The sequence below is a fragment of the Sphaerulina musiva genome (genome assembly GCF_000320565.1).
Source record: "Sphaerulina musiva SO2202 unplaced genomic scaffold SEPMUscaffold_8, whole genome shotgun sequence".
NCBI lineage: Eukaryota > Fungi > Ascomycota > Dothideomycetes > Mycosphaerellales > Mycosphaerellaceae > Sphaerulina > Sphaerulina musiva.
In genome coordinates this window covers 547910-565996 of record NW_016017390.1, presented here as the reverse complement: position 1 = coordinate 565996, position 18087 = coordinate 547910, and the positions used below count along the sequence as shown (strand labels likewise).

At 54.1% G+C, this 18087-nt stretch overlaps 9 protein-coding genes across 9 annotated transcripts; 4 read left to right on the top strand and 5 right to left on the bottom strand.

Moving 5' to 3' along the window:
* Positions 1-346: 346 nt before the first annotated feature.
* SEPMUDRAFT_165182 (Isochorismatase hydrolase) lies at positions 347-1471 on the bottom strand (the record flags this gene model as incomplete). Its single annotated transcript, XM_016908156.1, has 3 exons — positions 347-972; positions 1035-1127; positions 1423-1471. The coding sequence occupies 3 exons, from the start codon at positions 1469-1471 to the stop codon at positions 347-349; spliced, it is 768 nt and encodes a 255-aa protein (XP_016758622.1).
* SEPMUDRAFT_127214 (uncharacterized protein) lies at positions 1394-5165 on the top strand. Its single transcript, XM_016902136.1, has 8 exons — positions 1394-1517; positions 1583-1708; positions 1930-1961; positions 2016-2053; positions 2120-2180; positions 2233-2293; positions 2359-3140; positions 3275-5165. The coding sequence occupies exons 1-7, from the start codon at positions 1470-1472 to the stop codon at positions 3028-3030; spliced, it is 1038 nt and encodes a 345-aa protein (XP_016758621.1). The 5' UTR covers positions 1394-1469; the 3' UTR covers positions 3031-3140; positions 3275-5165.
* On the bottom strand, positions 1788-5165 carry SEPMUDRAFT_127210 (uncharacterized protein). Its single transcript, XM_016902135.1, has 5 exons — positions 3275-5165; positions 2359-3140; positions 2233-2293; positions 2120-2180; positions 1788-2053 (listed from the first exon to the last, which is right to left on the bottom strand). The coding sequence occupies exons 1-2, from the start codon at positions 5145-5147 to the stop codon at positions 3070-3072; spliced, it is 1944 nt and encodes a 647-aa protein (XP_016758620.1). The 5' UTR covers positions 5148-5165; the 3' UTR covers positions 1788-2053; positions 2120-2180; positions 2233-2293; positions 2359-3069.
* A 733-nt stretch (positions 5166-5898) lies between these two features.
* Positions 5899-8080, top strand: SEPMUDRAFT_69676 (uncharacterized protein; the record flags this gene model as incomplete). The annotated part of the gene is made up of 5 exons (XM_016909870.1): positions 5899-6500; positions 6582-6781; positions 6882-7240; positions 7424-7703; positions 7761-8080. The coding sequence occupies 5 exons, from the start codon at positions 5899-5901 to the stop codon at positions 8078-8080; spliced, it is 1761 nt and encodes a 586-aa protein (XP_016758619.1).
* On the bottom strand, positions 6054-10594 carry SEPMUDRAFT_127205 (kinase-like protein). The gene is made up of 2 exons (XM_016902134.1): positions 6882-10594; positions 6054-6781 (listed from the first exon to the last, which is right to left on the bottom strand). Exon 1 carries the CDS (start codon positions 10448-10450, stop codon positions 8225-8227), a length of 2226 nt encoding a protein of 741 aa, XP_016758618.1. The 5' UTR covers positions 10451-10594; the 3' UTR covers positions 6054-6781; positions 6882-8224.
* A 501-nt stretch (positions 10595-11095) lies between these two features.
* SEPMUDRAFT_150589 (uncharacterized protein) lies at positions 11096-11626 on the bottom strand (the record flags this gene model as incomplete). The annotated part of the gene is made up of 1 exon (XM_016906273.1): positions 11096-11626. The coding sequence occupies one exon, from the start codon at positions 11621-11623 to the stop codon at positions 11444-11446; it is 180 nt and encodes a 59-aa protein (XP_016758617.1). The 3' UTR covers positions 11096-11443.
* A 14-nt stretch (positions 11627-11640) lies between these two features.
* SEPMUDRAFT_134841 (GABA permease) lies at positions 11641-13596 on the bottom strand (the record flags this gene model as incomplete). Its single annotated transcript, XM_016902664.1, has 4 exons — positions 11641-11845; positions 11938-12142; positions 12248-13213; positions 13326-13596. 4 exons carry the CDS (start codon positions 13594-13596, stop codon positions 11641-11643), a joined length of 1647 nt encoding a protein of 548 aa, XP_016758616.1.
* Positions 13597-14484: 888 nt separating this feature from the next.
* Positions 14485-16014, top strand: SEPMUDRAFT_127203 (uncharacterized protein). Its single transcript, XM_016902133.1, has one exon. The coding sequence runs from the start codon at positions 14958-14960 to the stop codon at positions 15291-15293; it is 336 nt and encodes a 111-aa protein (XP_016758615.1). The 5' UTR covers positions 14485-14957; the 3' UTR covers positions 15294-16014.
* On the top strand, positions 14485-17708 carry SEPMUDRAFT_150587 (uncharacterized protein). Its single transcript, XM_016906272.1, has 5 exons — positions 14485-15825; positions 16139-16423; positions 16485-16705; positions 16760-17254; positions 17309-17708. Exons 1-5 carry the CDS (start codon positions 15308-15310, stop codon positions 17458-17460), a joined length of 1671 nt encoding a protein of 556 aa, XP_016758614.1. The 5' UTR covers positions 14485-15307; the 3' UTR covers positions 17461-17708.
* Positions 17709-18087: the final 379 nt, after the last annotated feature.

Here is an 18087-nt window from a genome sequence, read left to right as displayed (position 1 = left end):
GCGGGAAAGTGCATCATTCGGATTACACAAGATTTAGCAGTGAGATGCGGTGGGGAACAAAGCTGTCTGCGCCCCCCAGCGCGAAATGGTCCCAGCTTTGGTATTTGGTTGTTCTGGAGTTATGGAGTTATGGGCTGGAAGAAGAAACGTACTGCTCAAGGCATGAGAGACCTTGAGGCGTCGTGTGGAAGAGGAGTGTTTGATCGTTCGTGTCTTTGATCCTGTTGCAATGAGTGTTGAGCTGTACTTGGTCGTGGTTTAGATAAAAGCTTTTAATGTATAATTTTTAATTTTAATTTTTTTTAAACCATCACTCATTGTGCCTCTGCGCAACTTACAACGCTCTCTACAGCGATGTGCTGCAACCATGTCGAACAGTACGAGGTGCCTGCAGGCCAGCAATAATATCCTTGACAGACGCTACAGCACCAAATACGCCGCCCTCGGCTTTCGTCGACAACACTGTCAGAGTATGCAATTCTTCCGTGCTAGCGGCACAGGCGTCTTCCACCAAGACACAATCATATCCGCGATCGTTAGCTTCTCTCATCGTAGTGTGAACGCATACATCTGTAGTCACACCGCAAATGATCAAATTCTTAATGCCTTTGACTCGGAGTAGTAACTCCAAGTCTGTGTTTGTGAAAGCGCCTTTGCCAGGTTTCTCAATCACAGGTTCCCCTACGTGAGGATACAGTTCTGGAAGCGTGTCGTGCCCAGCTTCGCCGCGAACTAACAGACGTCCGAGAGGTCCAGCATCACCAATGCCCAGTCCGAGCGCGTTGTTCCTGGAGCGGAAGAGTTCGCGAGCGGACAAATCGGATAAGTCCGGTCTGTGGCCTTCTCGCGTGTGGTATATGGGATATTCGAGGTGACGACAGGTGTGCAAGAGTGTTGTGATAGCCGGTATAATGGCTCGCGTCAGACTGATATCGTAGCCTTGATGGGAGAGATAGCCGCCTTCTTCACAGACTTTTTTTCCAATCTTGTCAGAATGTGACGTTTCACGTATATGTGTGCTTCTGTAGCCGTACAGTCGCGTTGCATGTCTACCACCAGCAGCGCTGTGGTCTGCGGATGGAGTGAGGCGTCATGAGGCCAGAGATATGGCTTCGCCTTGAGCTGGCCTGGTGTGCGGCTTGAGAAAGTGCTAGGAATACCTGTAGGCGCCGAGACCGTGTTCATGACCATGACCATGCTTATGCTTACATGTATGCTTGTGGCGGGAACGGGGGCAGGGCAGTATGTTCATCAATGAGTGAATTGGTGTTCGTTTAAGGTTGTTGGTCCAGAAGCCAGTCCAGAAGCCAGTCCAGTCCACCAGTGCCGACCTACCAGTAGTGCCCAGCCACCTTTCTCAGCTCCGACGAACTTCACTATTGTTGGTTGTTTGCGCCCATCCTGTCGCGTTCAACACCACACCCCAACAACGCGACGGTATCACCACAAGCTTCCTTCGATTCATCAGCATGGATCGCAGCTTGGACGAGATCATCGGCGAACGCCCTGCGCGCGGAGTGAGTGCCAGATTCCGCCTACCAACGCCCGGGTCATTGCTCCAGCTCGCTAACAGACACCACAGCGCGGCGGAGGCAGAGGAGGCCGGTCACGAGGACGCGGCGACAGCGACCGTAGCGAGCGACGTCCAGGCCCACCACCCGCCAGAGCGCCACGGAGAGAAGAGTATCCACGAGATGGTGTACGAAAGGTACGTGGCAGACGAAGCAATCGATGAGCAGGGCCGGAGCTGCGATTTTTCGTATTTGTGGTCTGATATTCCCTTCCCCAGGTGCTCCCTCCTCCTCCCTAATTTGCATGACGATCGTATCGACGGAGCCTTCTTCGGACTCGGCGACCCACGAGCGCGATCATCGACTACCTATCTATCCCACCCATCCACAGAGCTGACCAGGGCATTCGGCCTCATAGTACCGGCGCGACGAGCCTACAAATTTGGACTCGTACTACAACTCCGACTACAGATCGCGAAGGCCATACGCTGACACGCATGAAAGCGAGTGGGTTCATGACCGTTTCGAGGAGGACCGCTATGGTAAGAGCAGCTGCGCGTGGTGATGAACCTAGTGGCGAAGAAAAGGACACAGCTGATCGCAAGCAGACCGACGTGGTCCACGCGTTCCCGTCGACGACGACCGCTATGCCCCTCGTGGGGCACCACCGTACGTCTCACTGTGGCATCATTTCTTTACCGCAGAACTAACGAGCAAACAGAATCGGCACGAAGCTCCGAATCGACAACGTTCACTACGAGCTGACCGAGGAAGATCTGCGCGTAAGCAAACACCAGCTCCACGCGTGGAGAAGAGAGAAATATGAACGTGCTAAACAGGAAAGCAGGAACTTTTCGAACGCGTAGGTCCCACCATTTCCGTCCGCCTGCTTTACGACCGCTCCGACCGATCGACCGGCACAGCATTTGTAGTGTACGAAGATGAGCGTGACGCGCGTGACGCCTTTGACAAATACGACGGCTGTCCCGCCAACGGCCAGGCCATCCGCCTGACGATCATGCCCAGCGGGCCCGCGGATCGAGGAGGACCACCGCCACCACCACGAGCACTGGCAGATCGAGTCGAGCGCCCACCCCGCAGTATATTCGATAGAATCGAGGCGGGCAGAGACGGTAGTAGAGATGAAGGCCGACGGAGACGAGCGCGCAGCGACAGTCCGAGAAGACATCCGGTAGACAGCTACATGCCGCGCTCGAGGTCGCCCGTGAGACGCAGAGGCACGCCACGCGGTGGTCGAGGAGAAGGCAGACGCCCGGGCGAGAGAAGGGAAGAGAGAGGTGGCAGAGCGGCGCGTGAGCCACGCGAAGCACGCAAGCGTACAGACGAGGAGGGTCGGCCTCTGGTCGGCGGCAGACCACGAAAGACGGCAGAAGAGCTGGATGCAGAGATGAATGATTACTGGGGCAATAAGGATGATGCTGCTGCTGCCGCCACAGAAGGCAATGGTACCACCGCAGCGACCAATGGTGGTGGAAATGATATCGACATGGATATCTAAAGAGCGGAGAAAAGGGCTGCCGCTATGGGATCGTACCTATTATGGCCTACCTCTGCTCTGCTCTGGCTCTGCTCTGCTCGAAAGGGGGTGTTCACCCGATACGAAATGGTGTAGGTATACCAACGCCCACGCCATGCAAACGCTGTTCTGAAGGAACACAAAAAAAGCACCACCATAAACCATAATGCTCAGACACACACACGTTACTTCATCTCCAGACCTTCCAATTGACTGACCAATGCAGATTCGTCGAACGATTCTCTTCCCACCACGTCCTCGACATCTAACCAACCTTCTCCCACGGCAAATGCAACCAAGTCCGTCGCACTCCTGATGCCGCTGCCACACCAGGCATTCGGATCAAGCAAGTCCTGCACTTGAAGCAACACATGCTCCAGATCATTCTCCCGCTTCCACACCGCAAACTCGGCAGCTTTCCTCTTCTTTTGCGGAACTTTCTTCGCAGAAGGCCAATCGATTTGTTCCAACAGCTTGTACAGCACCAGATGGATCCATACGAGATTGGTTTGCGGATGGAATTGTTCCCAACTCCGTTCGGTGGCGGCGAGAGCGTCGTGTGTCATTTCGTGAATGGGGGCCAAGGGTTCATCGAGGTATAACACGCCTCGCATGTATCTGTAGATGTCATATTGGTATTCTTCGGTGCTGTCGCCTTCGAACAGTGCTGCTTGAGCAGGGGCGGAGAGGTCGGTGTAAGCAATCGAAGTATCGGGCATGACGCAGCGCGAGAGAGTGTAGTCGATGATGGTTGTTTCTAGATTCGTAAATCCGAGCTTCTGCTTCGTGTTGATCGTGGTTCCCGCCTCGTCGAGCGAGGTAGACTGTGCTCGAACGCATATGTTCCCGAGGTGAAGGTCTCGATGTTCGAATTCGGCCCCTTCTTCGCCTTTGGCTATACTGAGCACTGTCTGCCAGAATATGTCCCATATGTCAAAGACGGAAGTACAGCTGCCCACTTCGACCAGGCGCTCGAGATCTGACCCTGCGTCTTGCATCTCGATGACAGCCCAGAGCTGATCTTCGTTGTAGCTGGATTTCTTCACTGGGTCGGGGAAGTGGCTGAGCTCTTTCTTGTTTGCCTTCTGAGATGCGTTCCATGCCTTGTAAGCTCCGATGAACGCTGGTGGAGGTCGCCCTTGGAGGATGCGAATGTCTCGAAAGTTGGTAAAGCCAGGTATGCTCGTCATACGTTGGAGCAGCTTGACTTCTGTCGCCACGTCGTGCGGACTGGTCATACCTTCGCACTTTTTCAATGCAGCTGCTCTCTTCCGCTTATCCACAGGTAGAGCACTCACAGCTGGAGTTAGCGGAATCACCTTGAAGACCGACTCGTCTGTGCTGCAGAAGTCCGAAATGTCTTCCATTAATGACAGACGATAGACCTCGCCAAACGATGCTTCCGCGATCTTCGTGACAGCAAAATGCTCCGAAATCTCTGCTGACCATGTCGCGAAATCGGTCAAAGGATGTGTTGACAAGCTCAAGAGTTCTGCGCAATGCTCCTGATATGGTCCTTCCTGTTTGCTGGCCTCTTCGACGGGGGACAGCTTACACTCAATAGTTCCATCGTCATGAGCGTGATCCGAAGCGCTATCGTCATGGGGTCCTGTAGGTACCAGCTTCGCTTTCTGTTTTGTTTTCCGAGGAGATCTTCTGGGTTGCACAATTACTGGCCCTGTATGTGAACATTCTCTCCCTCCCTGACCGGCATCATCATCGAAGAATGTGTGTCGTCCACGGCTTGCCACCTTCTTGCTTGCATCCGTTCTCTGCTTCGGTACTGCAACGTCCTCTGCTTTCGCTCTGGCATCCAGTCGACCCCCCGTCTTCATCGTCCTCGTCTGATGTTCAATCTCGAGCACCTCCACGGGCAGCACCACGGCGTTGACATGATGCTCTGCCAGTGCTCTCCTAGGTGACGTCCTCAATCCTGCCACCCGTTGTGGTTGGAGATCGCTTCTCCGTGCTACCGGCGGGAGCTTCTCGGCCTTCAGCAGCGGTGTTGCGGGCTGCTCTGGGCTGCTGGATGGCAAGCACACGACTCGTGCGTCGAACACCGCTCTCGACCGCTTTCCGTATGTTTTCTCCCCACGCATTTTGTCGCCACGCCCTCCCCGTCCGCGTGTACAGTGTCCCCTTCTCCTTCAGCAGCGCGGCCAGCCTGCGTTGGTCTGTCTGGGAAATTGCGTCATGGTCAACAGTCGAGCAGGCGGCAATTGCCACAGCAACCACGTCTAGCGCGAATGGGTCGGAAGGTGCGACGGGCGAGACCAGCACCAAGGGCAGGAACAGGACCACGGACAACACGCTCTTGCTCTTCTCGTCGCGGTTCATCTTGCGTCGGGCGTGGCTCTCGCATGGAGTGCGCGGGAGCAGCGCCGTCATTTAATTATACCTATTTTACCACAAAAGTGGCATCTCGATCATCGCAATCTGGGACAGCAGGGACAGCAGGGTGCCAGGGACAACAGGGACAGAAGAGGGCAGCGTTTCAGGTAGAGCAAATTGTTCCGGCAGCCTAATCTCATCACCGCCCTCTCATTAGCCTCTCCGTCGACTTCTACTCAGCATCTCCTTGTCAAACGCACCTATATTCCCTATATTCACACCCTTCTCGACTCATCGCGGCTCGCGATCATCCTGGACTACGGGCTTCTGTCCGATCGGCTGCTCCAGAAAACACAAATCATCCTGGGCGCCATGCCCACGCGCAAGAAACCCTCTCATCGGGACCCTCCAGCGACGGCCGCTGGCGGCGAGGCTGATGCGTCTGCTGCTGCCGTCGCGGAGATGAGACCGACAGCAAGGTCAGCGAAAGATGCACCACCAGTCCAGGAGTGGGAGTATATGTATCCCGTGGCTTTGCTGTCTCTCGCAGCGGCGGCATCGCCAATATCACAAATGACTCTGGCCCCTGTATATGGCTCCATTCCTTCTGCACAAAACCATGCTACCATGTGCTCAGTATCGCTGTTGTTCGGCTTTACAGTGCGTGCTATCGGTGGCAGCTGGCAGCGCTTACGCGTGCTCGAGTCGCTCACCGTCTGGGCATTCTCCCTACCACTTCTGCAGACTCTGTTATCCCCATTCAGTGGTAGTCTCGGACCGGTGGCAGGGCCACTGGTGAATGGGTTCTTGAGCTGCCATGCTATACTGCTGCCGACTGGCTTCGTGATCGCCGACTTTATTGCTCGCTACAAGCAGACCACTTCCTTGGCTGCTCGAGTAGGCTCCACCGCAGCATACACTATGATCGGTGTCGTTCTAGCGTTTGCAATGTATCCTGTGCTGGAAGAGAAGTGGACAGGTATCGTGCAATGGTTGCCCGAGCTTTTCAAGGAGAAGTTTGAGATCAATCCTGTCCACCTTCAGCTTGCACTAGGGGCAAGTTACTCGCTGTTGGCGCCGTCATGGTCAGTATCTGTATTCTTCTCCGAACATTCCCACATGTGTATACAAGGGACGTGTCGATTGAGCTGGCACGCGGGCCAGTCTGCTATCTGGAACAGCTGCTGAGATTGGCTACCTAGGTATGTTATGCTTGCTCTTCCTTCTCTCGTACATACGACGTATTTCAACACGCACATGAGCGTCGAAAAAGTAGATGCATCACTGGGGAAGTTTAACTGGACTCTTCTGGATCGCCAGTGGTCCAACACTGGCCACATATCCGTACTTGAGAACAAGCAGGCCCATTATCGTGTGCTACGAGCTGATCACTCTCTACTTGGTATGTTTCGTTTCCCCATCGCTCACATATTCTCCATACAAGATGATAGAAGCACAGTATCAAGGAATCACATGGAAAACTGAGCTAACATCTCCCACAGGCGGCGAATGGCTTCTAACACCCGAACGCGCAAGCAAAGAAGGCTGGAAAGTCAACGAGCCCATCTACGCCGTCTTTGAAATCCTCGAATCCGTCCGCCTACTTCTTCGTCATGACCTCGACGATCCCACAACCAAAAACAAGAAAGTGCCACCACCACCACCAGTAGCAGACACGTCAGCAGAAGAAGAAAAAGCACTCGTCATTGGACTGGGCATCGGCACTGCGCCCAAAGCCTTATTGGCGCATGGAATTTCCACGACCATTGTCGAGCTGGATCCCGTGGTGCATCGATTTGCCACGCAGTACTTCGGCCTTCCCACGAATCACACGGCAGTTCTCCGGGACGCGGTGAAATGGGTGAGGCAGCAAGCTCGAGCCAAGGAGGCGGCGGCGGCAGGATTCTTGCCAACGCTAGTGGTAGAACCGGGAGCGGTAACTGAAGGAGAAACAATAACAACAACAAGCGCAACAACAGTAGCAGCATCTGCAACATCGGAAGACAGGAGCACGAAGAAGAGTGATGATGATGATGATGATGAGGCAGAAGAAGAAGCGAAGGGGAAAACGAAGATGCATTTCGACTACATCATTCACGATGTCTTCACTGGCGGCGCTGAACCGCTAGAGCTCTTCAATACCGCCTTCCTACGCGACTTGCGTACATTACTGACGCCGAATGGTGTCATTGCCATCAATTATGCGGGCGATCTATCGCTGCCTCTAACGCGCCTGGTGCTCCGGACCATCCATCACACCTTCGATGGCCAATGCAAAATATATCGGGATGGACCTGCAGAACACAACGCTGATGCTGAGGATAGTAAAACAAGAAAAGAAGGTCGAGGTGGCGATGCCGAAGAGAAGGTTGCCGATGAAGGCAAAAACAGCCAGGAACCATCGGACTTTTCCAATTTCGTCGTCTTCTGCCGTAACAAGGCGGGCCCCATCGCGTTTAGAGAGCCTACAGCTGCCGACTTTCTTGACAGTTTGAGCCGGAAGCATTACATGGTGCCCAAGCCCGAGTGGGAGGTGCCGTTTCCGAAGCAGAGCTCCTCTGTTGGCAGCGATACGAATGTGGGGGATCTGCTCGAACCTGGGGGGGAGAGCTCGTGGGCCAGCGAGCAGGTCGAGGGTGCGAAAAGACACTGGCGCATTATGCGCAACGTCATGCCTGATGCTGTATGGGATCTCTGGTGAAGCAGGTATTTCTCGTCCTGGAAATGTACCAAAGTGCGAGAGGGAAGGCCCGCATGTCTAGGTTGTTTCTACAACGCTGCGTGGACCATGTAGAAACAAAAAAATAAAACTCGTAGTCGGTATTTCCGCTAGACAGTTGCCTCGCTAGGGCTTCACTTTCTTTCGCATGTTCATCGGAATGTGGTTATGTAGCGATTTCTTTTGTCGCTTCTTGATGTCGTCCGAGTAACCATCTTGTTGGCAGCATGGCGCCTCCTCCACAGGCTTGCATTCGAGCACATCTTGTATCTTCCACCGCTTCGCGGGCTCGGGATGTAGCATGCCCATCAACATCACTCTCGTCTCCTGATCGTCCAGCCCGGCAAATTTGCCAATGTGTCCGAAGACGGGGACCGGGCGCCCGATGCGAATCTCATGGTCTTTGTACTTCTCGAAGAACGCTTCCCAGTGAGACATGTAGATCCGGAAGTTTTTGCATTCCTGGCCTGCAAAGTCCCAAGGGTTACCGCCGAAGCAGAGTGTCACGTACACAATGGCAACAGCCCACACGTCCACGGCGCGTGGATCGTATTTCCCCAGTCGCTGATATATTTCCGGCGCCATGTATGGCACACTGCCCACCCAGCCTGGTTGACATTTTCGAGTAGGTGCATTGGGATCAATAATACTCTGTCTCCTGCAGTTCCGAACTCCGGGATGTTGTCCACAAAAGACTTCGCCAGTTCCAAAGTCAGCGATCTTGAGACAGCCCTGCTTGTTCACCAACAAGTTCTCCGACTTCAGGTCGCGATGGGCGATTCCGCGACTGTGCAAGTAGTCGACGCCTCGGACAAGCTGCTTGAACATGCAATTGCGGTCCTCCGGCCTCTGGAAATTCCCTTGGGCAATCAGATCGTTCAGGTCACCAAGCTCGCAGTACTCCATAACATGGTACCACTGGTCGCCACTATGACATAACCGGTATGTCCTAACAATGTTGGAGTGGTCGCATGCCTTCGAGATGGCAAACTCGGACTTGATCTTGCGCTCGTACTCGTATTCAGACTCCTCTGCAGCATCTCGTGGGCGGAACTCTTTCACAGCATACACTTTCTCGCTCGACGATCCCGCCGTCTTGCTTTGCATGAGCTTCACAATCGCTGCACCGCCCTGGCCAATTTCCTTGTGCTTCATGCGCTGCAAATAATTGAAGTGCTCTTCGAGCGAGCATTCGTCCACCTGCAGATCGTCTGGAAGCGCCACCGATAACCTTCGAGCCTTGGAGCCCACACCCAGTTCTACTCCCAACACATTGTCAAAGTTCCCGTCGACATCTTTGGAATAGATGGAAGACCGTCGGCCATGCGTCGCAGCTGAACTCGTGCGCCGGGGTCGTGGGGCTGTTGCGTCGCAATCCTCGGCCCATTTGATACCCTTGTTGCTCCTTGCGCTGGGGCTGAGCGGGGTCGGGTTGAGGCCATCCGGATAATGTACCCCTTCAAAGTCATCGTGACGCGCAGTGGGCGCCCGGATCATGATTTGCGGCGGCGCAATGTGAGTGGTGTCAGCGTCTCCATTGACAGTGGCAGGTCGCAGCGCTGCAGCGTTCCCGGGTTGTTCATTTGCAGTAGTCGTAGTAGTTGCTGTTGCAATTGCGGTTGCTGCTGCTGCTGTTGTTGTCGTCAAAGTCGGTGTCGTGTTCCGAGAAGTTGGCCGCGCAGCGGCAGTGGATGTGCGCGTCGCCGGCGGCGACTGCTGCTGCGACAGCGGTTGCGGTGTGACGTCTGCGCCCGCGAGTTCGTTGACACTGCTCCGACGTCGGTTATGCCCCAGGTGGTGAAGGCGATTCAAGAAACCCGACTTGCGTTTCTCTGCAACAGGTGAAGAGGCCATGCTCACATGTGTTGTGAGACTCATGCTAGGGTTCGAGATGGAGGATGGAGAACTGGACTTGGAGGAGATTGAAGGCTGATAGTGGTGCCGCCGCCGCCGAGAAAAGAGCCTCTTCTGGGTGGATTTGGCCGACGACGGGTCGCCGGCAGATTTGGCTGTGTGAAGGAGAAGGGAAGGATCACGCTGGGAACGGTCCCCACGCCGACCGTGGCTGTTCCTGTCGCCGCTGCGGCTGCTGTTGCTGCTGCTGCTACTGCTGCTGCTATTGCTGTTGGTGCTGCTGCTGCGGCGGCGGTGTTGGTGGCCGTAGCGGCGGGGAGTGCGGACGTTGTAAGGGTGGTATTTGGCCTGGTGTAGATGCGACAGGCTTCCCGCCGTGAATTTCAAACTAGATGCCGTGGCGGGTGCGTCAGTCCCGTCGTCTGAGATCCAGTATTCGCACGCAAGCTGTCCATTCGAGCCCCAACGCCTGTACCCAAACTTAGTCGTTGTGGCCATGCTGAAGACGCCGATTTGATGCGATTGTGGCAGCGGGAGACGGAGGTGTACGCGGCATGCGAATGTGCCGTGGGGTGCTAGTATGTTCCAATTTGACGACGGCGGCGGTGAAAAGAGGGATATTCACTATTACTGCTACGCCTCCGACTACTATAGGTACTTACTGTCACAATACATGGGCGCCGTCAGCCTATGTAAGCGCGTCTGATGCCCTGAGCCGGTCTGCCCTGTGCGATGATGAGATATGGCCCTCCTTGACCGGCGCAACCCTCCGAGACGCGATCGTTGGCGGATGTGATTGGGAGCAGCAGACCAAGAGGCAAGCCAAGTGCTTGGTTACTGCGCCAAGCCGTGCCGCAACGGGGATGGCGATGGTTGTGGAGCGCGGGTGTCAGAGGGTGCAAGAGAACCTGAATCCTGATATCACATTACGTTGTAGTAGGTATTCCGGTGCTCATCAACCGAAAGAAAGACATCGCCCAGAGGTCCCAGAGTGGGATAGCCGCGAGGGGCCGTGGGGTGGTGATTCTGGTGACTGGGTGAATACATGTACCATGCCCGCACTTCCATTTGGAGATCATCTACTACTACATGTACCTACTGTACCTAGGTATGTACCGAATACCTACTACCTACTAGTAGGAGGTAGTAGTATGATTCCGTCACGGTCCGACCTTCTTCTACCTAATACCTCCTAGTAGGTATTCTTATACGTGATAAGACCGGACAAGTGATCTGCTTCGCGTCTAAGGGTACATGTATCAGTACCTAGGTAATCGACGGACAATCGCGTCTCGTCTCATCAGCCCGCGCTACCTCCTACAGGATACGACGGGATACCACGAGTGCGTGATACGGGCGGTGACAGGAGCTACGCCGTACTCCTGCTACTTCATTTGCAGGCAGTATCACGAGACAAGCATTGTGCTACAAGCACTGCGACGGTGCAAACTCTGTGGATGATCTGTGGAGTGTTGCGACGTTCCAAGCCTACTAAGGCCTTGGTTCGATACTGGCCAAGCCCAATGAAAGTTGCACACATACCCTTTCGGTCATCTGCGGATTGCTGGTGGAGTTGGCATTTCCGTGGGACTGTGCTGTGGTAGAGGAGATATGCATATCAGCATGGCGACCACTGACAACTGCGAATCGGACACGCTCGCAAGGCTGCATGGCTACTGCTACAGTACCTACTGCTGACCTTTGGTGCTGACAGCAATGGATCGGCCTTCATGGATGAGGTCTTCGTCAAGAGCATCATGATGTGGCTCTCTGCCTTCGATAATGACCGCAGGATGCACAATCTCCGGCCCCGCGAATTGTCTCTTGCCCGTCGTGATCCAGGTGACGAGGGAGATGAGCATGATGGCTCCGACTGCAGCTGAAGTGTAGTTCCTGGATAGGCACGGTGTCATCAGCAAATGGCCGCCAAGACATTCCAAGTTTCATGGTCTCGGCACAAGGGGGGTAAGGCAGCTAAGGCTTACATATTTTCGCTGTCGACGGGGCTGATCGTGGGAAAGTTAAATGTTATGCTTGTGAAGAGCAGGTACAATAAACCGATCGAGTTCATAGGTACACTCCACCGGCCCAATGTGTACAGCCCTCCTTGGATCGTGGCTGCAGGTCCTCGCGAGCCTGCAAACAGAAGACTTGCCAAGCGAGTCAGAAGAGGCATTGCATACGAAACATCTGTGACAACACATCAGCACCCGTAGGCATCGGCATTCCATCTTGGCATGCACGACAGCTCTCTCAGCCTCTTTCTCTCCCTCTCCTGTCGCGGGAACAACCTACAGAAGCCCAAAGTGGCGATGGATACAACGGTGTTGAACCCAGTCACTGTGCCAAAATATATGCTGTTTAGTGCCATTTGGACAGCTACTGTCAAGCAGATGGCCATGACTGGGATTTGCGACTTCTTCTCTACCTTGGCCCAGATTGGGGAGAACGGCAATCCTCGGTCTCTGGCGAAGGCAAACACCGCCCTGCCACCCGTCACAGTAAGAGCGTTAGAACCTCCCATGCCAATGACTATCAGCAGTACGGTCAGGCATGAAGCACCTGCACGGGAAGCCGTACTGTTGTAGAATATCTCAATGATGGGTACGCCGGTGGACGAGAGAGCAGTTTCCTCTATGCCAGCCATGCAGAAGCACGCTGCGATCAGGAAGACGAAACCAGTGATGAAGCCGAGATAGACGGACAGGATGATAGCTCGCGGTGCCTCTTTTCGTGGATTGTGTATCTCCTCAACCATATGAGCAGGAGCATCATAGCAGCACATACCAAAAGCTGCCTGGAGCAATCCGATGATTGCCGTGTACGATCGGCTGAAGCCCGTCTCGTTGACGAAGTCCCGAAAAACAAAAGCTGCCGATTGCTTGTGATCGTTCATTGATAGAATCGTGATGACAATGATGAAGAACGCGCACACATTCCATATCAAAAGCCCTCGGCTGACCTTTTCGAGCAGCTTTGGCCCTAAAATGTTGAATGCGAGACTCGCAAGACCAACGCCGTATGCAACCAAGACTGTCTGCCAGCGCTGTATCACATACGATGGATGGTTGAGGTTCGACACCCCCAGAATGAAGTTGGCAACGATGAAGTTGTTCGTAGCACCCATTGCAAGGAGACCGATCAGCATAAACCAGCCGCATATGTAGCTGAGTCCTCGAGCGACCTTTTTCGGTGCAAGCATTGCGACCCAACTGTACTGGCCTCCTGCTACCGGGTAAGCTGAGCACATCTCAGCCATGCCTACAGGTAGTCGCTCGATGTGTCAGTGTGCGTCTCGAAAAAGGCAAAAGGCTGCCTGCATTCGAACGTATTTCTTCATCATAGGTAGGTAGTCACCAGTCACTCGACTCACTGTATGCCACCGCTAGAGATGCCGCGCATATTCCTATCCAAGACCATATCATCACGGGGGGACCGCCGCTCTCTGCGCCAATGATCAAGACTCCAGATAGTGCAGACCACGAAGTCACAATGGAAAACGAGAAGCCAATCATGGAAATCAGACCAAAGCTTCGTTTGAGTTCTTGTTGGTATCCCAATGCTTCGAGTGCCACTTCTTCCTGCGCATCCTGGCCGAAGACATGATGATGGTGTTGCTCGTGCTTCTCGAGCGGTCCTGACATGCTGAAAATAAGGTAGTCCGCGATCGGGTGGTCGAAATGGGTCAAAGGAGGAGGTCGGAGAAGGATTGAGATATTCAGCTATATGCAAGATATGATATTGTACAATAATACACATGAGCTGCTGTCCGCCTGTATGGAAAGAAAGAGAGAAAGAGAGCTTCGGTTGGTGGATCCAGAGTGGCTTGGCCGAATATCATTATTGCGGCTGGAGATATCTGAAAACGCCCGGGTGAAACCCACCATGAGATACAGTATCTGGGTAGTCTGGATAGGAAATGTACCTAGATAGGGTGATAGCATGCCCCCTTGTTGGACGACAGTCGTCATGTACTGTGATGATGATGATGATGGTGTTGTATTTTTTTTTGTTCGGCGTCACAACGAGGTAGGTACCTCCACTGTCGTACTGATAAGCACAGCATGCACACGCCTCGTTGCCTCGGCCAGTTTTGCGACGGATCTTTTTGCGTACTTCCTCTGCCGATATGCAGGGCAGAGCGTGTTTGGTCTGTATCTTGTACGGAGACGGGGGGCATATTATAGGGAGCAGGGAGGAGGGAGGCCGGAGGATCACTCACAGGGCAGTCAGATAATGGACCTCTCCTAGCAGTAGGATGCTTCTGCCCCGTAGCAGTATCACAGCGCTGTCCGACCTTGTGCGTGAGCCAGCCTTCCAGGTAGTATTTGTTCATTTGTTTATTACTATTACTATGAGGTATTGGGCCATGTAAGTTCAAGTGGAGGCGCCGCTCTGTACCTCTACTTTTGAAGATTAATGTCTCTGACTTTGTTTTGCCGCTGCCGAACAGCACTGGACGGCCCGTAATGGAACAGCTTATTATGATGATGATTATTGTTATTATCGTATGCACCGACGACCGTTACCTACCTAAAGGTACATATGTGTACCTGACCTTTCTGCCATCGACACAACGGAGTGAGAAGCGACACAGTCATGCTTGCCCCACGCAGTCATACTGGCGGCAGTGTGCACTTCCGTTGTGCACCCTCCAACCTCGTGCCGCGGGCCCTCTACGAAGTCTTCTCCAGCTTCCGGCTTTCCATTTCCTCGCTTCTCCCGCTGCCTCGCCTTTGAGATGGAAACAACATCCAACGACCACAACGCGACGAATCGGAACGACCCCAACATGGCATGGCGCCATCTGGGACAAACTGGACGCCGTCTTTCGTCGAGGCTCCACAACCTTCTTCCGATCTGGCCGTCTTTCCCAGCGAGTGTGCGCTGATGTGAATGCCTGACCGCGAACGCCTACTTCAGGCAGAAAGACCGCTTCGGCCCGCTAGGCCCGAGGGCCGATTCTACTCCGCTGTGCTCTAGTGTGCTGCTCTGAAGGGTAACGATGGAGCGATCCATCGCGGTGCGTGCTCTACTACTCTCTGCACGCCTCTTCTCTCTGAACACCACCACCACCACCACTACCGCCACCACCGCCCCCCATCCGCCCACGCAGCAGACTCGCACGCCGGACCTAGAGCGTGTCACAAACTTGTTAGCTCGCCCTCTTGCCCGTCCCAATCGCTATCCACCGCCAGATTCGGAGCTTTGCTGCACGCGAACATTTCCCACCCACCGACATTCTGCTCCTGACAAGCAGCTTTCGGGCGGGAACTCGACTTTCCTTATCATTGTACTCATCCTAGGAACGACTTCTGAAAGATTCGCGGATTTTGGATAAGTCGAATTACCACGATGCCGCCGTCGCCGCCGGCAAGGCGGAGCACGAGGGGAGCACCGCCAGCGGCACCAGCTTCTACGACATCATCCACCATATCCTCCACACGGCAGGATCGAAACGTGCGAGGAACGAATAACGCAAAGTCTGCCACTCCACGATCACTGTCCTCCGAGGACATCAGTGAGCCGCCGCGGCGAAGCCAGCGATCTCAAGTCGCCCACAAAGACGACGACCCCAGTAAGACAGAGGATGCCGTAGAGGATCCCGATGAAGAAGCTATGGACGAAGATGAGATCACGCGATGCATATGCGGCCTACAAGAATATCCTGGTCCTCCATTGAGCGAGGCGTTCGCGGGCCTTCCAGACGCGCAGGCGGAAGATGCTGGCGAACTATTCATCCTGTGCGATGGCTGCTCAGTCTGGCAGCATGGAGGCTGCGTAGGCATTGTCGCGGAAAACTTGACACCGGAGAAGTACTTCTGCGAGCGGTGTCGACCGAAGCTGCACGCTCTCGGTACAGATTCACGAGGGTACGTCTGTTCTTTCCTTCACCCTCACCACATGCCATATCACGTCACGCCATAATGGCGATTTCCCTGTATAAGGGCAATGGCGCACATGGCGGGAAGACGATGGCAGGAGGCAGCTTCAACTGCAGCTGCAAGGTCACTGGCAACAGACCCGTCGGACTGCTTCCACCTCCAATACTTGCAACTCAATATTGTTTGACGTTCATTACTGCGACAACACACTTCTTTGGACACCGCGACACTGATAGGTAGCCATGGCGCGCTACCATGACATTCCCACTCGACGAGCAGCTGCTAAGATCGAGGACGACAGGCAAAGCTACTCCCTCTACCTCCCACTCCATCCCAAAGCCTCTACGCGCAAGAACTCCGTCAGCAAGCCTGATGACAAGGCGCGGAAAGAGCGTGAGAGTCTCGCATCCAGAGCAAGCGTCGATCCAGCTACCGGCAAGCGACGTGCCACCATGCGAAGCAAAGAGCATGACGAAGAGGAGGAACAAATCAGGATCGCGATCGAGAGGAGTACGCGGGAAGTGTCAAGTAAGGGAGGAACTGGCCGCAGGAATGGCAAACGCACGAGAGACGACAGCAGCGAGGAGTGAGTAGAGACAAAAGCGTAGGTGCAATCGCGGCAGACTCAGGAGCTGATACGATTACAGGAGCAAGTCGGACCACAAGCGCCAACGCCGATCGTCAGAGTCGATACCGCTCGCGGCAAGGAACATTTCTCCCCATACCGAGGACTCTGAAGATCAGACTACAGGCAAGGGAAAGGCCAAGAGAGAATTGCTCGAGAAACGGGAGCAAGAGAAGGAGAGGACACGATCCGAAGCTGCAGGGAGAAGACAAGAACGTGCAAGAAGTAGACGTGGTGGTGATGGTGAGCTTGAATTCGGAGCAAGCACTGATCTGACTGATGCTGACCGTCTCTCAGACCCTGAGCAAGCCGAGGAAACGAACCCTGAGCCCACACTGAATGCCAAAGCTTCCCCTCCGCCCCCTTCGTCCCAGCCGCCATCACCGCCAGCCGCCGAGAAGACTACGTACAGAAAGGGACCAGGCAAGAAGCCAGCGAAGAAACTGGGCAACAACCAATATACCAAAGCCAAACTGGAACAGGCCGCAGCCTCACCCCACGGCAGAAAGAAGACCCTGAACCAGCCCCCCGGGAGCGGTGACGAAACGACCGAGAACTTGACCAATGGTGACAACAATGGTAGCAAGCAGAGCCCGGGTGCTCCTGAAGTCCCTACAGGTACAGGCAAGGGCAAATTTGGTAGAGGCAAGAAGACTGCGAATGGAAATGGTGTGAAGGCGGACAATGAGCCAGTAGAGCGCACGTTCACGAACATGCAAGCTGCGCTGGTGAGCATGAGTGCATATGTGGAGCGGCACAAAGCCGATACGGAACATCTGCAATCAGCAAGTGGTGAGGGTAGTCCACAAGGTACCGAGATAAGCGGACTGATGTTAGGAGGTGCAGTACAACCTTTGGGGAGCGATGCAACACCGTCAAGCGATCGATCCGGAGAGGGACAGTCTGCCTTTGAGATGGGTCTCAGTTTGCAGAAGAACATTGAGGTCTGGCAACGACAATGGGGGCATCTTGCTGGCTCTGGTGGGACCGTATCGTGACACTGGCCGACGCCGATGATGAATGGCATTCACGACCTCTCTTTTCCGTATCGCATGAAGTTGCAAGGCGATGTCGCCTGTAAGCGATTCGATATGAAGCATGACTGGACATGAGACCGGAAGCAGCTCGAGCTTGCCATGTGACTGACATTGTACAGCTTCAATACCTACTTTCTACTATCTTTTGGTGTGACGCTTTTACGCAAGCTACAGATCTATATAGCACGAATATACCTAGTATTCTTTCCCCGAGACTTGATCCCGAGAAGATGTGTATCACAGGACGGTTCGTATGTGGACACTATTTCTGTGGCGGGCCACCTAGAGGGCCTCGAATTGCTCCCGTTGTGGAGGTATGGGTGCTTGGAATTGTGAGGTAGGTGATGGCGAATTACCTAGATAAGGTATGTAAATAATGCTTGCTTCACCTCCAGAGTAACATGATCAGCATTTGTGTGACTTGACTGACTGACTGACTGACCACTGTGCCATGTCATAGAATGTCGCTCCTTGGATACTTCCCCAAGGTAAGGTAGGTACATGTATTTGTGACATGAGACGATGCGCGCCATGTGGAATAAATAAGTAGTAGTTCATGAAGTTTTTGCGTAGAGGAGACAGATTTGT

Coding starts and splice junctions, on each gene's coding strand:
- SEPMUDRAFT_127214 (XM_016902136.1), top strand. CDS start 1,470: ATGGATCGCAGCTTGGACGAGATCATCGGCGAACGCCCTGCGCGCGGA. Junction 1,518..1,582: donor GCGAACGCCCTGCGCGCGGA/GTGAGTGCCAGA, acceptor CAGACACCACAG/CGCGGCGGAGGCAGAGGAGG. Junction 2,054..2,119: donor TTTCGAGGAGGACCGCTATG/GTAAGAGCAGCT, acceptor GATCGCAAGCAG/ACCGACGTGGTCCACGCGTT.
- SEPMUDRAFT_127210 (XM_016902135.1), bottom strand. CDS start 5,147: ATGCGTGGGGAGAAAACATACGGAAAGCGGTCGAGAGCGGTGTTCGAC. Junction 3,141..3,274: donor AAGAGAATCGTTCGACGAAT/CTGCATTGGTCA, acceptor TGGTATACCTAC/ACCATTTCGTATCGGGTGAA.
- SEPMUDRAFT_127205 (XM_016902134.1), bottom strand. CDS start 10,450: ATGGCCACAACGACTAAGTTTGGGTACAGGCGTTGGGGCTCGAATGGA.
- SEPMUDRAFT_127203 (XM_016902133.1), top strand. CDS start 14,958: ATGGAGCGATCCATCGCGGTGCGTGCTCTACTACTCTCTGCACGCCTC.
- SEPMUDRAFT_150587 (XM_016906272.1), top strand. CDS start 15,308: ATGCCGCCGTCGCCGCCGGCAAGGCGGAGCACGAGGGGAGCACCGCCA. Junction 16,424..16,484: donor AGAGACGACAGCAGCGAGGA/GTGAGTAGAGAC, acceptor ATACGATTACAG/GAGCAAGTCGGACCACAAGC. Junction 17,255..17,308: donor ACATCTGCAATCAGCAAGTG/GTGAGGGTAGTC, acceptor TAGGAGGTGCAG/TACAACCTTTGGGGAGCGAT.